The sequence below is a fragment of the Microcebus murinus genome, chromosome 14, assembly GCF_040939455.1.
Source record: "Microcebus murinus isolate Inina chromosome 14, M.murinus_Inina_mat1.0, whole genome shotgun sequence".
Lineage (NCBI taxonomy): Eukaryota > Metazoa > Chordata > Mammalia > Primates > Cheirogaleidae > Microcebus > Microcebus murinus.
This window is the reverse complement of record NC_134117.1, coordinates 6,875,763-6,888,032: the sequence shown is the minus strand read 5'-3', so window position 1 is coordinate 6,888,032 and position 12,270 is coordinate 6,875,763. Positions and strand designations below refer to the sequence as shown.

The 12,270-nt window shown below is 51.2% G+C and overlaps 1 protein-coding gene and 1 long non-coding RNA gene across 3 annotated transcripts in view; one reads left to right on the top strand and one right to left on the bottom strand.

Moving 5' to 3' along the window:
• Window positions 1-3,064: 3,064 nt before the first annotated feature.
• Window positions 3,065-10,686, top strand: LOC142875421 (uncharacterized). The gene is made up of 3 exons (XR_012922776.1): window positions 3,065-3,180; window positions 9,092-9,272; window positions 10,601-10,686. It is a non-coding gene; the product is annotated as an uncharacterized LOC142875421 (long non-coding RNA).
• Window positions 10,266-12,270, bottom strand: part of OAT (ornithine aminotransferase) — a 23,707-nt gene continuing 21,702 nt past the window's right edge. For both annotated transcript variants that reach the window (XM_012781329.2, XM_012781330.2), the window contains one exon: window positions 10,266-12,057. In XM_012781329.2, coding sequence (XP_012636783.1) covers window positions 11,897-12,057 — 161 coding nt within the window. In that variant the 3' untranslated portion in view covers window positions 10,266-11,896. The remainder of the gene's footprint in view (window positions 12,058-12,270) is intronic.

The window sequence follows — 12,270 nt, the reverse complement described above, 5'->3', positions numbered from 1 at the left end:
GAGACAAAATGAGAAGCCGGTGCTTCGAAACCTTTCTCACTACAAAGCACGTGGAGAATGTGAACTGTCTGCACAGCATGCTGACTGTCCCTGGCCCCGCCAGAGCTGCAGGGACCCCTGTCAGGCAGCAGGTGCCGTGGGGGGAAGGCCAGGTGCCTGTGAAGCACCAGGCAGGGGTCTGGCAACCGGCCCCCCAACACAATGCTGATGCATCACCATTTCTTTTTTTTTTTTTTTTTGAGACAGAGTCTTGCTCTGTTGTCCAGGCTAGAGTGAGTGCCGTGGCGTCAGCCTAGCTCACAGCAACCTCCAACTCCTGGGCTCAAGCAATCCTCCTGCCTCAGCCTCCCGAGTAGCTGGGACTACAGGCATGCGCCACCATGCCCGGCTAATTTTTTCTATATATATGTTAGTTAGCCAATTAATTTCTTTCTATTTAGAGTAGAGACAGGGTCTCGCTCTTGCTCAGGCTAGTTTCGAACTCCTGACCTCGAGCAATCCGCCCCCTCGACCTCCCAGAGTGCTAGGATTACAGGCATGAGCCACCGCCAGGCCTGCATCACCATTTCTTAAGGAGCCCCCTGCATGGTTGCAGAGCAGCTGGTCTGTGGGTCAGGTGTGGACCAGAAGGTGCTAGCGGCTCACAATCAGCAGGCTCTTCCCCCAACAGGGTGCCTAGCTCCCCCACCCATCCTGCCGCTTCCTGCAGCTCACACACCGCAAGGGTCCTCCCGCCTACTTAGCAGGAGAATCACGTCCGGAGAACTGAATGGGTCCCTTCTGCTCCAGGGCACCCCTCACAGTGTCCCTTTGTAGTCGCCCCAGCAGACCAGGCCTAACTGGGTCCTCAGCTGTTTACTCCCCCTGCAACTCTGACTTCGCCTAGGACTCCCACCTTCAAAGCTGCGAGCAGCGCTGTGGGGGCTCCAACAGGGTGGAGGTTTCCTCTGGAAAAGTGGCCGGTCCCGGGCGGGGCCTGGTCTGGCTGGCACTGCAGACAGGCTTTGGGCTGGCTGTGTTGCAGGGGGCGTGTTGACCCAAACAAGCGCTCTGGTGTAGATGCACCGCCCCAGGCCCCGGGAGGTGCTGAGAACTGCGAACCGAGTCAGGCACAGCTCCTGCCCCCGACACGCCCCAGCTGCTCCCCAAGGATGCACGGCCTCCTCCACTCTTCTCTGGGCTGCTCTCTGCCAAATGCACCACCAAGGCAGACAGTCCCCCACACAGGAGACAAGGCCCCTCCCACCCTGGCAGAGAACGCTGGCTATTCCAAAGGGCAAACTGGCAGACACCCTCCAGAGAGGGTGACAAGCCAGGGCAGGTGGGGTGGAGCCCCATCCTATGCAACAGGGACAGGTGAGGTGACGGGGGACCCACGGCAGAAGCTGACCTCCCTCTACCCCTGGCCTCTAGAACACACCGGGCCCGGGCCCAGCCCCGGCCACGCTTGCAGAACCAGGCTGGCCCAGTCTCTGTTGGAGAACACCGGCCAGCTGTGGTCATGAGCCCGGGCTTCGGAGTTTCACTGAACTCCACAGGCTAGTCGGGGCGTCTGGGAACCAGGCCCATGGGGGCCAGGCCTCACCTCCCCACCTGAAGACTCTGGTAAGAGCTGTCTGGCCTCCCTGGGCCTGGGTTCCATGAACTACAGGCTGGCGTGGGGACTGGTGACTCTCAAGCAGGACCTGGCCTCCATAAAGGAGAGGTCCGTACCACTAGTCACTCACTCTTCAGACCGAGACCCCAGGGAGGGAGGCAGGCACCGGCACGTGAGGCCAGGATCAGGACCCAGCCCCGGCCAAGCGAAGCCGGAGTGACAACCTGGCCCCCAGGTGTCCCAGGGTGTCCTCACTTCCTGAGCCCTCTCAAGTGGCACATCGACTCAGCCCTGCCCACCGCTCCCCACCCAAACCATCACCATCCTCACTCTCAACACAGCCCTGCGGGACTGACGGGTCTGAGACAGGCACCTCCTGAGGCCCAGAGCTGGGGGCTGTGGGTCCAGGACCAGACCCTGGAGAGCTATTCCCAGTGGGATTCCCGGTGCCACCCGGACACAATGATCGCCCGGTCAGAGCAGGGACAGGGCAGCTGTGTCCAAGGCTCAGATGATCCCAGAGTGTTCCAAGAGTCTGAGAATCTTCAATGGTCAGGTCAGGGGCAGAGGGAGCAAGAGGCAGGACCCAGGACCCGATGTCCCGTCCACCCAGCCTGCTGCCACATCTTCTAAATAAGGAAACTGAGATGCCAGAGGCTGCACAGCTTGGCAACGGCCACAGAGCTGGTAAGCAGCCTCTTAGGACTCAGAATCCAGCTTCTATCTGCTGGGGAGGGGGGCCCCCCTCCCTCCCATCCAGGAAGTCCAAGGTAAGCCCAGGTCTAGGCCCTAGGCACTGGCCTCGCCTTGGCACTGGTAGGGTTCAAGACACACTGCCCCAAAATAGACCAGTGGCATTTGAGAAAATAGCAGAAGCAGGAAGGTCACCCTCACCTCTCGCCCTGGCTCCCCTGAAGCAGGACATAAAACCAAGCCCACCTTCCCCCCAGGCAGGACATAAAGCCTCATTCCGGAGGTGCCCTCCCTATACCGAGGAGAGGATCATCCCAGTTTCTGAAGACACAAGGACGCAGAGAAGAACCTGAACAAACAGGCCTGGCGTGGCGCCCCCTGTTGGTTGCCGTTAGATACTACTTTTCTACCCAATCATACTTTTCCAAGACTATCCACTTCTTCAGCAAACCTAGCATAAAAAATACACAGGTTTAGCCATTTCTTTAAGTCTTCATTTCCTGGTGTCAGGTAAGATTCATATTAAACAAATTTGCACACTTTTCTCTTGTTAGTCTGACTTTTGCTATAGGGACCTCAGCCGTGAGCCGAGAACGGTGAAGAAAAGATAATCCTCCTCCCTACAGCAGCCACACCCCGGGCCTGCCGGCCTCTACCGCGGTGACCAGTGGACAGGGCGGGAGGCGCCACGGCCTCCCCCTGGCTGCCCAAGTCCCTCCCCGCCGCGATGCTCCCGCCGCCCGGGCCGGGGCGCCCGGCGGATCCCCTAGGTCCTCCCCACGGGGCCCAGCGCCCGGGCCGGGGCGCCGGGCGGATCCCCCAGGTCCTCCCCACGGGGCCCAGCGCCGCGGCCCGGCCCAGCGGACGCGCAGGTGGCCGCACCCGCCGAGGTGGGTTCCCCCGCCCGGGAGCCCGCACCCCGCGCGGGGACCAAGACGGGCTCGGGGGGTGCGGCGCCGTCCGCCGGGCGCCGAGGGGAGAAGGCGACGCGCCCGCGCGCAGGCGGCCCGAGCCCGGCGCCGGAGCGCGGGAGCAGCCGGGGGCCGGGCCGCGCGGGGTGCAGGCGGGGGCCGGGCCGCGCGGGGTGCAGGCGGGGCCCGGGCCGCGCGGGGTGCAGGCGGGGGCCGGGCCGCGCGGGGTGCAGGCGGGGGCCGGGCCGCGCGGGGTGCAGGCGGGGGCCGGGCCGCGTGGGGTGCAGGCGGGGGCCGGGCCGCGCGGGGTGCAGGCAGGGGCCTGGGCCTCCGCACTTCCCGAGCTGCCCGCAAGGAACACGTGCCGCCACCACCGTGACGGTCTCGTCCACAAGACCGCGCCGCTCCGCCGAGAGCAGCGGCCCAGGCAGGGGAGGGCGGCGGGCCCCAGCTCCGGCCCCCGAACCCCGCCCGGCCCCGGGACCCTCCTGCCCCCTCCTCCCAGCTCCAGGCCCACACCCCGATCCCCGCGCCCCGCCTCCGGCCCCGCCCCGCCCAGATCCCGCCCCCGCCCGCGCACGCGCGCCGCGGTGTCTCCCGTCCGGCCGGGAGCAACGCTTTGCCGACAGCGCCCCCTGCCGGTCCGAACGCGCCCGGGGCCCCGGGGCTGCGAACGGCTGGGACCGAACCCCCTGGAGCGGCGCCCGCGCTTGCTGACTCACCTGCGTGTGGGCGCCGGGTCTTGGAGGGTAAGCCGCTCTCCATGGAAATGGGGTCGCCTTTTCCCGAGAAACTGACTTTGGGGGAAACTAAGTCACACGGGGATGTTAAAACCAGAGACAGGGAATGACAACCTCACAGAGCGCGGTGGCCCTTTTCTGGCCGTCTCTGAGTGAAGCCGGCCAGCAGCGTCAGACCCGGGGTCCGCGAGAGTTCTAAGGCGTGTTGAGAGACACCTGAGCCAGGTGCGCTCTGGCTGGGGGCGCCGGCTCACTGGCTCTGGCCCAGGCGGACCTCCAGGCTCCACCTCGGAGACCAACTCAGCCTGGACCAGGCCTTAAGAAATAATACGACTGTGCTCCCAGAAGATTGTAATACCATATTTTTACTGCATCTTTTCTATGTTTAGGTGTTTAGATACACAAATACTCATCACTGTGTTACAGCTGCCTGCAGTATTCAGTAGTCACGCTGTGCAGGTGTGCGGCCTAGGAGCAACAGGCTGCACCCTACAGCCTAGGCGTGTGTAAGTACACGCAGTGCTGTTCCCATGACAACGGCATCTCCTAATGAAGCATTTCCCAGAAGGTGTCCCCCCCACCCCTCCCCATCCTTAAGCAATGCATGACTGTACCATCCTAATTCAACCCCCTCATTTCATAAAGGTGTAAAACTCAAACAAAATCTCAGGATCACCCCCCACCCCCCAACTTCTTATGCAAAAGGGAAGGTAAAGGCCTCAGACACCTTGAAGAACTATCCCCACAGATCATTCCTTAAGGAAATCCTTTGCTGACCTCCCATAAGCAAGGACATGCAAATTTTATCTATGTCTAGCACCTAAAACTACAGTCTATTCCATTCCACAGTAATAATGAATTACAGGCCTGGCATGGTAGCTCATGCCCTTAATCCTAGCACTCTGGGAGCCTGAGGCAGGAGGATCCCTTGCGATCAGGAGTTTGAGACCAGCCTGACCAAAAGTGAGACCCTATCTCTACTAAAAATAGAAAAAATTAGCCAGGTGTGGTGGCATGTGTCTGTAGTCCCAGCTACTTTAGGAGGCTGAGGCAGTAGGATGGCTTGAACCCAGGAGTTTGAGGTTGCTGTGCGCTAGGCTGATGCCACGGCACTCACCGGGGCAAGATTAAGAATTAAAAAAAAAAAAAAAAAAAAAAAGGAATTACAAATTTATCTCCACAGGCCCAGAACAGAGACTAAACAAGATCGGACATTCTTCACCTACCCAGGGACAACTACATAATTGACGTTTCCTACACTCCCTTTTTCTCTTCTAACATTCACTTTACCTTATATAAAATGTAAATTTTCCTGGGTCTCAAAAGGATGTAGCCATTTTGTCTACCTACCACCCCCCCACCTTTTATTTCTTCCTATATATGCTCTACTCTCCTTTAAATACTGAAAATTCCAAATTCCCCTTCGGGAAAACAGCCATAGCTTTGGCGGCGTACTCAAATTTGGCTTAATAAACCTCCATTGAGATTTTTGCCTTAGTCACTTACTTTGGGTGGACAAAGGACAGAGAGGCAGTAAGTTGCCCGAGGTCACCCAGGCATCAGGAGGCCTCCCCAGGTTCCTGCGGCAGCTAGCATGCCACCCAGGTGGGCAAGCCCCACAACAACACAGTCTAACAAAGCACTGCTGTGGGCCCTCCCCATTCTAGGATTCCCGGGGCAGAAGCGGACTCTCACCCACGTTCCAGCTCCCAGGGCCCCCACTGCAGTCCTGCAGCTCTGCATGTTGTTTGCAGACATATTTTTGAGAAAATAAAAAGAGCTCAGAGCAGTCTGAGAGCTATGTGAGATTTGCACAACGTATCAGGTCTAGGGAGACAGGATTATGGGACTACAACCATCCCCTCCCCACTCACCCCATGCCCATGCCCATGCCGGGCGGGCAGTTATTCAAAGCCATTAGTTCCTGACCAGCTGCCTCACTCAGTATCTCCAAGTTCCTGGAATTTGGGATACAAAGAACATTGTGTAACCAATAAATAGCTTGTGTTATTTTAATGTAAATTCTTGGAAAACAATTTAGAACTGCCTCTTCTTTTCCTTTAAAACCCTGCTCGCAACTGCTGTTATTTGGAGTGTTTATTCCCGACAACTTGAATCTATGCTCCCAGGCTGCAGTACTCAAACTTGGCCCAGATAAACTCTGCGTATATTAAGTTTGCCTCAGTTTTTTTCCTTTAGGCTGACATTTTTAAATGACTCCCAGGAATAATTACTTCCAGTTGGTTAACAGGTACAATGCCTGGCACCCAGGAGCTCTAAATTAAAGTGATTTTGTGCATAAAAAAGGAAAGCAAGGCAGGGCGCGGTGGCTCACGCCTGTAATCCTAGCACTCTGGGAGGCTGAGGCAGGTGGATTGCTTGAGATCAGGAGTTCGAAACCAGCCTGAGCAAGAGCGAGACCCCGTCTCTACTATAAATAGAAAGAAATTAATTGGCCAACTAATATATATAGAAAAAATTAGCCGGGCAAGGTGGCGCATACCTGTAGTCCCAGCTACTTGGGAGGCTGAGGCAGCAGGATTGCTTGAGCCCAGGAGATTGAAGTTGCTGTGAGCTAGGCTGATGCCAGGGCACTCACTCTAGCCTGGGCAACAAAGCAAAACTCTGTCTCAAAAAAAAAAAAAAAGGAAGGCAAGAGAGCTGGTGGGTTTTACATACCCCTCATTTCCTATCTTGGGGACCCCCCCAGCGGGAAAGCCACCAAGTAACTCCCACCCTCTACCCAAGGCCTTATCTGTAGCTATCATCTGCTCTGTGCTTAAGTATTGGGATGCAAATTATAATACCCACATTAGTGCAGTGAACTAAAATTTTAAGGCTCACACCCTCCCCAACCGACTGACTGTGTGGACACCCTCTCGGCCAAAGGAATATCCTAAAACTAAATTGTCTGCCAGGAGGAGGGAGGTCAGAAATGCCTCATCATGCCCCCCTCCCTTCTTGGAGACATTAGGCCTAAGGGTATGCAAGACAAACCTGCAGGTCCTCAATTTACATAACAAATCTGTCTGGTGGCGTATCTCGGATAACAGCTCCTTGTGTTAAAACATTCCAAGCCTTTAGACAAGGCTTCATGTCTTTAACCAATCACAAGCCAAAGAATCTTTAAACCTACCTGTAACCTGTAAGCTGCCCCCCTCTTCAGATGGCCCAACTTTTGGGGCCAAACCAATGTATGCCTCCCACATATTGATTTATGACTTTACCTGTAACCCCAGTCTCCCTAAAATGTATAAACTCAAGCTGTAACCAAGCCACAACCAGTCCACTTGCTCAAGGCCTCTTGGGAGTGGCTCCGGGTCATGGTCCTCAAATTTGGCTCAGAATAAAGCTCTTTAAAATTATTTTACAGAGTTTGCCTTTTTTCCATTGACAGTTCAGATATTTCATTAACGATTTGAAGGCTGATGCATAGGGGGAAACATCTCATGTGCACGTTAATCAAAATAAAGGCTGGGGAGCAAACAGAACGCCTCTGAGCCTAATATGTGGAGCAGTGGCCTGAGTCCTGAAATGTATTTTAGAGTTTTTGCCTAAACAGACTAAGCTGCTTCTGTGTATACATTATTAATTTCAATGGCTCCTGCTGGTACTTTTAAAATCATCCCCCAAGTTAGAAACACACTGAAATGTGTTGACACACACCAGGGGCTTCTCAGCTGAGCTCCAGAGACAACGGGTGCAGCTGAGCCCCAGCTCCCACCCAGCCCGCGGCCCCTGGGCCATCTCTGCTGCCTGGCAGGGTGCTCGGGCACCTCCACTATTTCGGTGACCTAAGGCAAGTTTCTGTGTGTTTCTCAGGCTTGGTTTGTTACCCAAAGCTCTGCCACTTGTTCTCAAGGCCCCACCTGAAGAAGGAGAACAAGTAGTTTGAAGAGAAGGAAGGAGAAATTTTCTTACTTTGCCAGCAAAGGAGGAGGATGGAGACTCCTGTCTGAAATGCCATCGTCCTCATAATAATCACAAATACAGAGCGTTTTTAGAGGGTGGCCATGCAGCTTCAGGCAATTGCTGCTCAATGACATCTGACGATTCTGAACTGTCCCATCTCCCCTGAGGACAATCCTGTGACCTCCGCCCAAGACCTCCCTTTACCGGGTCTGGACAGGGCCATCTCCTGTTGCACAAGTAGGGAAAGACTTACCCTGTCCCCCCCACCCCCCCACCCCCCCCCCCCCGCAACCCCTGGCCTGAGGCAGGCATGCAGGCTTTAGTTCTCAAAAAGGAGGAGAGCATGTTTGAAAGAGACAGAAAATATTTTTGCCATTTTTTCAGGCCATTCCCTCTGTTACAGTTTCCTCGTCTGTAAATGGGGTAAATATTAATAGCACCTGTGGTGAGACTGGAGACATTTGGAATCATGCCTGGTGCAAACTGTTTAATAAATGCTATTTCTTTGAACCACTGCCTACCCTCCAGGGCCAGCTAAGTGGTATTCCAATAAACATTTTTTTAATAAATGCACCTACTATAATACAAAGAAGCCCCACGAGGCCAGGGACAATGTGCCTCATTCTCTGGTGGACGGGTAGTGCAAGCCCAGGGCCTGGCTTGGGTGAGGGCATGACACCCTGCATTTGCACTCAATACCTGCTCTACAAGGGGGAGCATTTAATATCCAGATGCCAAGGCCCATCTCCAGGGATTCTGATACAATCGTTTGAGGTGCGGCTTGGACTTTGATACTAACTTTCTAGGTGGGCCAGGTGACACTAATGTACAGGCAGCGTGGAAAGGCACAGACCCAAACCTCCACATGCCCCCCCGTGCAGCACCCCCAGCATGGAGGCATGTGCTGCAGAGGAGGCTGGGATCTTAAAATGCCTAGGCTTGTCACGCATTGTCATTTTCCAATCCTGTAGTTTTCTGGGTACATCAGATATCCTGTCCCAACCTCTTTTTTTATGTGTTCAATGATTAATTTAGATGAGGTATCCTGGAAGGCCAAGTCTTCATTAGAGGGTGTGGAAAAAGGCACCAGGATTATAATTTTCCTTTGACAGATTTACTCCAGGGCCCCTGTATCTGGACATCCATACTCTCTGTGAGTTCGTCTCTAGCTTAGATCACTCCTCCCCTTCATGGTATAGCCAGGCCTGTCAATTCTACCCCTTCTCTTCCTTATCTAGATATCACCCTTATCTAGAAGATTCTGTCTCTGGAAGTTTCCTCTCTCCCCAACTCTTCCAATTGTGTGTGTTGGGGAGCAGGGAGCTAACAACTCATTTACTGATCCACAAACTGCACTGGGTAGCAGACCAGGGGCTTTGCCTACGCCATCTTTTACAATCCTCCTAACTCTCCGGAAAGGTAGGTAGTACCCCACTTCCTCACAGATGAGCTCTGATACCCCACACCAAGTTCAATGCAAAGCCTGTAACTCTTCCCTGCCTCCCTACTACCCCACTTCCCTTCACTACCCCCCTGCATCCCATGACACTGCAGTGAAGCAAGCCCTTGCCTGCCCGTCCCTGCTGCACACAGACCCCACCGCCCCACCAGTACTACCCTGCAATTGGACAACTCAGTCCTAATGTCCAACCTGCCAGATTTTCCCAATAGTTAGGTTCACGCCACTTTGCTGCTCCACTCCTTTCTTTCAGTGACCCTACTGCTCACCAAGTTAAGCCCCAACGCCTTGCCTGGATGGAACCCACGGCTCTCCAGCACCGCCCACCTTCTTGCACGCAAGGTTCTGTTCTCCGCACTCTGGAAAGCACTCCCAGTACTTTCCTGTCTCTGGCCCTCTCTCACATTATTAAGGCCTTCAAATAATTTAGCAGAAAGATTGTTGATTTGTTAAGATCACCTGGTCTTTAGGCCTTCTCTGATGCCAGAGAATCACTGAACGCAAATTAAACTGACTCCTGACAATGATCATATGCGCTAAGGCAGGTAGTACATCCCCAGAAAATTATTGGAAATGCAGAGTCTAAGGTACTTATGTACATACACAGGAATCAGAATCTGTATTTTTGTAAGATTCCTAAGACAAGTTCTCAATCTTGCATCCCCCTGGGGAGCTTTAAAATCACCTCTCCTCGGTGCCAGCCCAATTGCAATTGGTTATGAGCAGACCTTCCTGTAACTGCTCACACATTTAAACATAGTCAATAAGTAACAGAACATTACTCAGAGTACCAAAGACCCAACTCTGGCTGTTAAGAGAGTAAGTTGTTAGATTTGGGGGAGGGGCAGGGGAGGAGGCAGGGAACAATTGGTACAGTTAAATTGAAAACTTCATTCCCTCTGAACAGCAAGTCACTTGCAGGGATTTACTCCACAGAAACCCTCACACCACTGTGCAAAAATATAAACTGGTCACAAGCTTTATTTAAGGAATGAAAACCCCAAAACAAGTCAAACAATCCCCTCATATGAGATGAAATTACAATGTATCCCACATTATGAAATACTAGTCATTTGAGAATGAGATCTTATAATTATCAACATGGAAAAACACCCAAAATATTCTGTTCAAGTAAAAAAAAAAAAAGCTGCAAAACACCATAGAAGGGACAAGTTTAATACAAATGATAAATATTTGAGTACATGCACAGGAAAAAGCCATTATTTTGAAAGGGAAGTATGAGACTATCTCCCAGATGTATTTATTTATTATTTCTATTTTTCTATAGATCACAAAGCAAGCTGAAATGCTCTTAGAATATATATGGGATAAAACAAAGTAAGAACAGTCTCAGAGCTTAAAAATGTTAGGTAACCAATGATACTGCAGTAACAGCACATTGATGTGGGAAGAGAAAGAAGAAATCTTTATCTGAAGAATTCAAGCCCTTTTCAATTATCAGGCCCAGAGAAGCACAGAAATGAAACAGCAGCCACATCTCACTCCCCCTTGGGCAAATAACTGCCTCCTGAAGCCACTAGCTAAGACTGACTCTTGGGAGACCTACAGTGCCACGCCCTGTAGTTCAACAACGCTCCATCTAGTGTTCAAGAATGCATAACCAATCACTATCCAACGTGGTTTCCTTAAACCAATGAGAAATCCTGATGAACCACTTTTGTAATCCCTCTCCTGATTTGTCCTTTTTTTCTTTAAAAACAGAGTCTCTCCTTTGTTCTCCTGAGCACCTTCAAGGTATCCAGGGCTACAGTCCTCAACCTTGGCCCAAATAAATTCTCTATATTAATTCTGCCTCAGCTCCTTCCTTTTAGGTCAACATTATCACAAAATTAGTTATTAGAAATATGAGCTTTATTTTAAATTTAAAGAAACAATGAAAATAAACCTTTTTTTACAAATTATAATCAAACACTTATTATAATTTACGAATGTTAAACATTAATTCTTAATTCCAAATAATGACATCCATAGAATATACTCTGATGTTGGCCAATATGAAGTTTACTTAAAACTAGTATTTGATCTATGTTTAACCATTAATTCTTCCTAAAATTTAATTATTACAATGATTCAACTTTTGAAAATTTTTTATTTTTAATTATGGGTACAGAATAGTTATATATCTTTACAGGGTACATATGATATTTTTCATTCTATCTAACTATACTTTTGCACCCATTAACCATACAATGATTCAACTTTATAACATTAAGCAAGTCTTTTAGGTAATACCCTGGATATAACTCTTTCAAACATGAAATATATATACCAGCAAGGAAATTATAAAAACATATATAAATTATACCAAAGGACTTGATTTAATGGCTGTCTATATATAGATAGATTACACACACATAAAAACACTGCATTGAATACAGATGCCATTATATTCTCTTCGGTATGTTACACAGCAAACAGCAGGCTCATAAATGTCATTCTATTATGTATCAACTGAAAAAATATATATATTTCAAAAAAGTCTTTGAAGACATGTAGGAGTGGAAAGTGCCTGCATTAAGAGCAGAGCTTTCAGAGAACATTTTCCAGCAGGCTCCAGGGACCCTCAGAAAGACAAGATGGTCTTGTTAATGATTTCAATGGACTCTCGAATCTCATCCTCCTTGATCACCAGCGGAGGTGCAAACCTGATGATGTCGCCATGGGTTGGCTTGGCCAGAAGTCCATTATCTCGAAGTCGCAGACACACCTTCCAAGCATCATAATCTAAAGAAAAATGGTGAAACGTGTATGTTCAAAGATAAATGTTTATTTTATTTATTTATTTTTTTTGAGACAGAGTCTCACTTTGTTGCCCAGGCTAGAGTGAGTGCCGTGGCATCAGCCTAGCTCACAGCAACCTCAAACTCCTGTGCTCAAGTGATCCTCCTGCTTCAGCCTCCCAAATAGCTGGTACTACAGGCATGTGCCACCATGCCT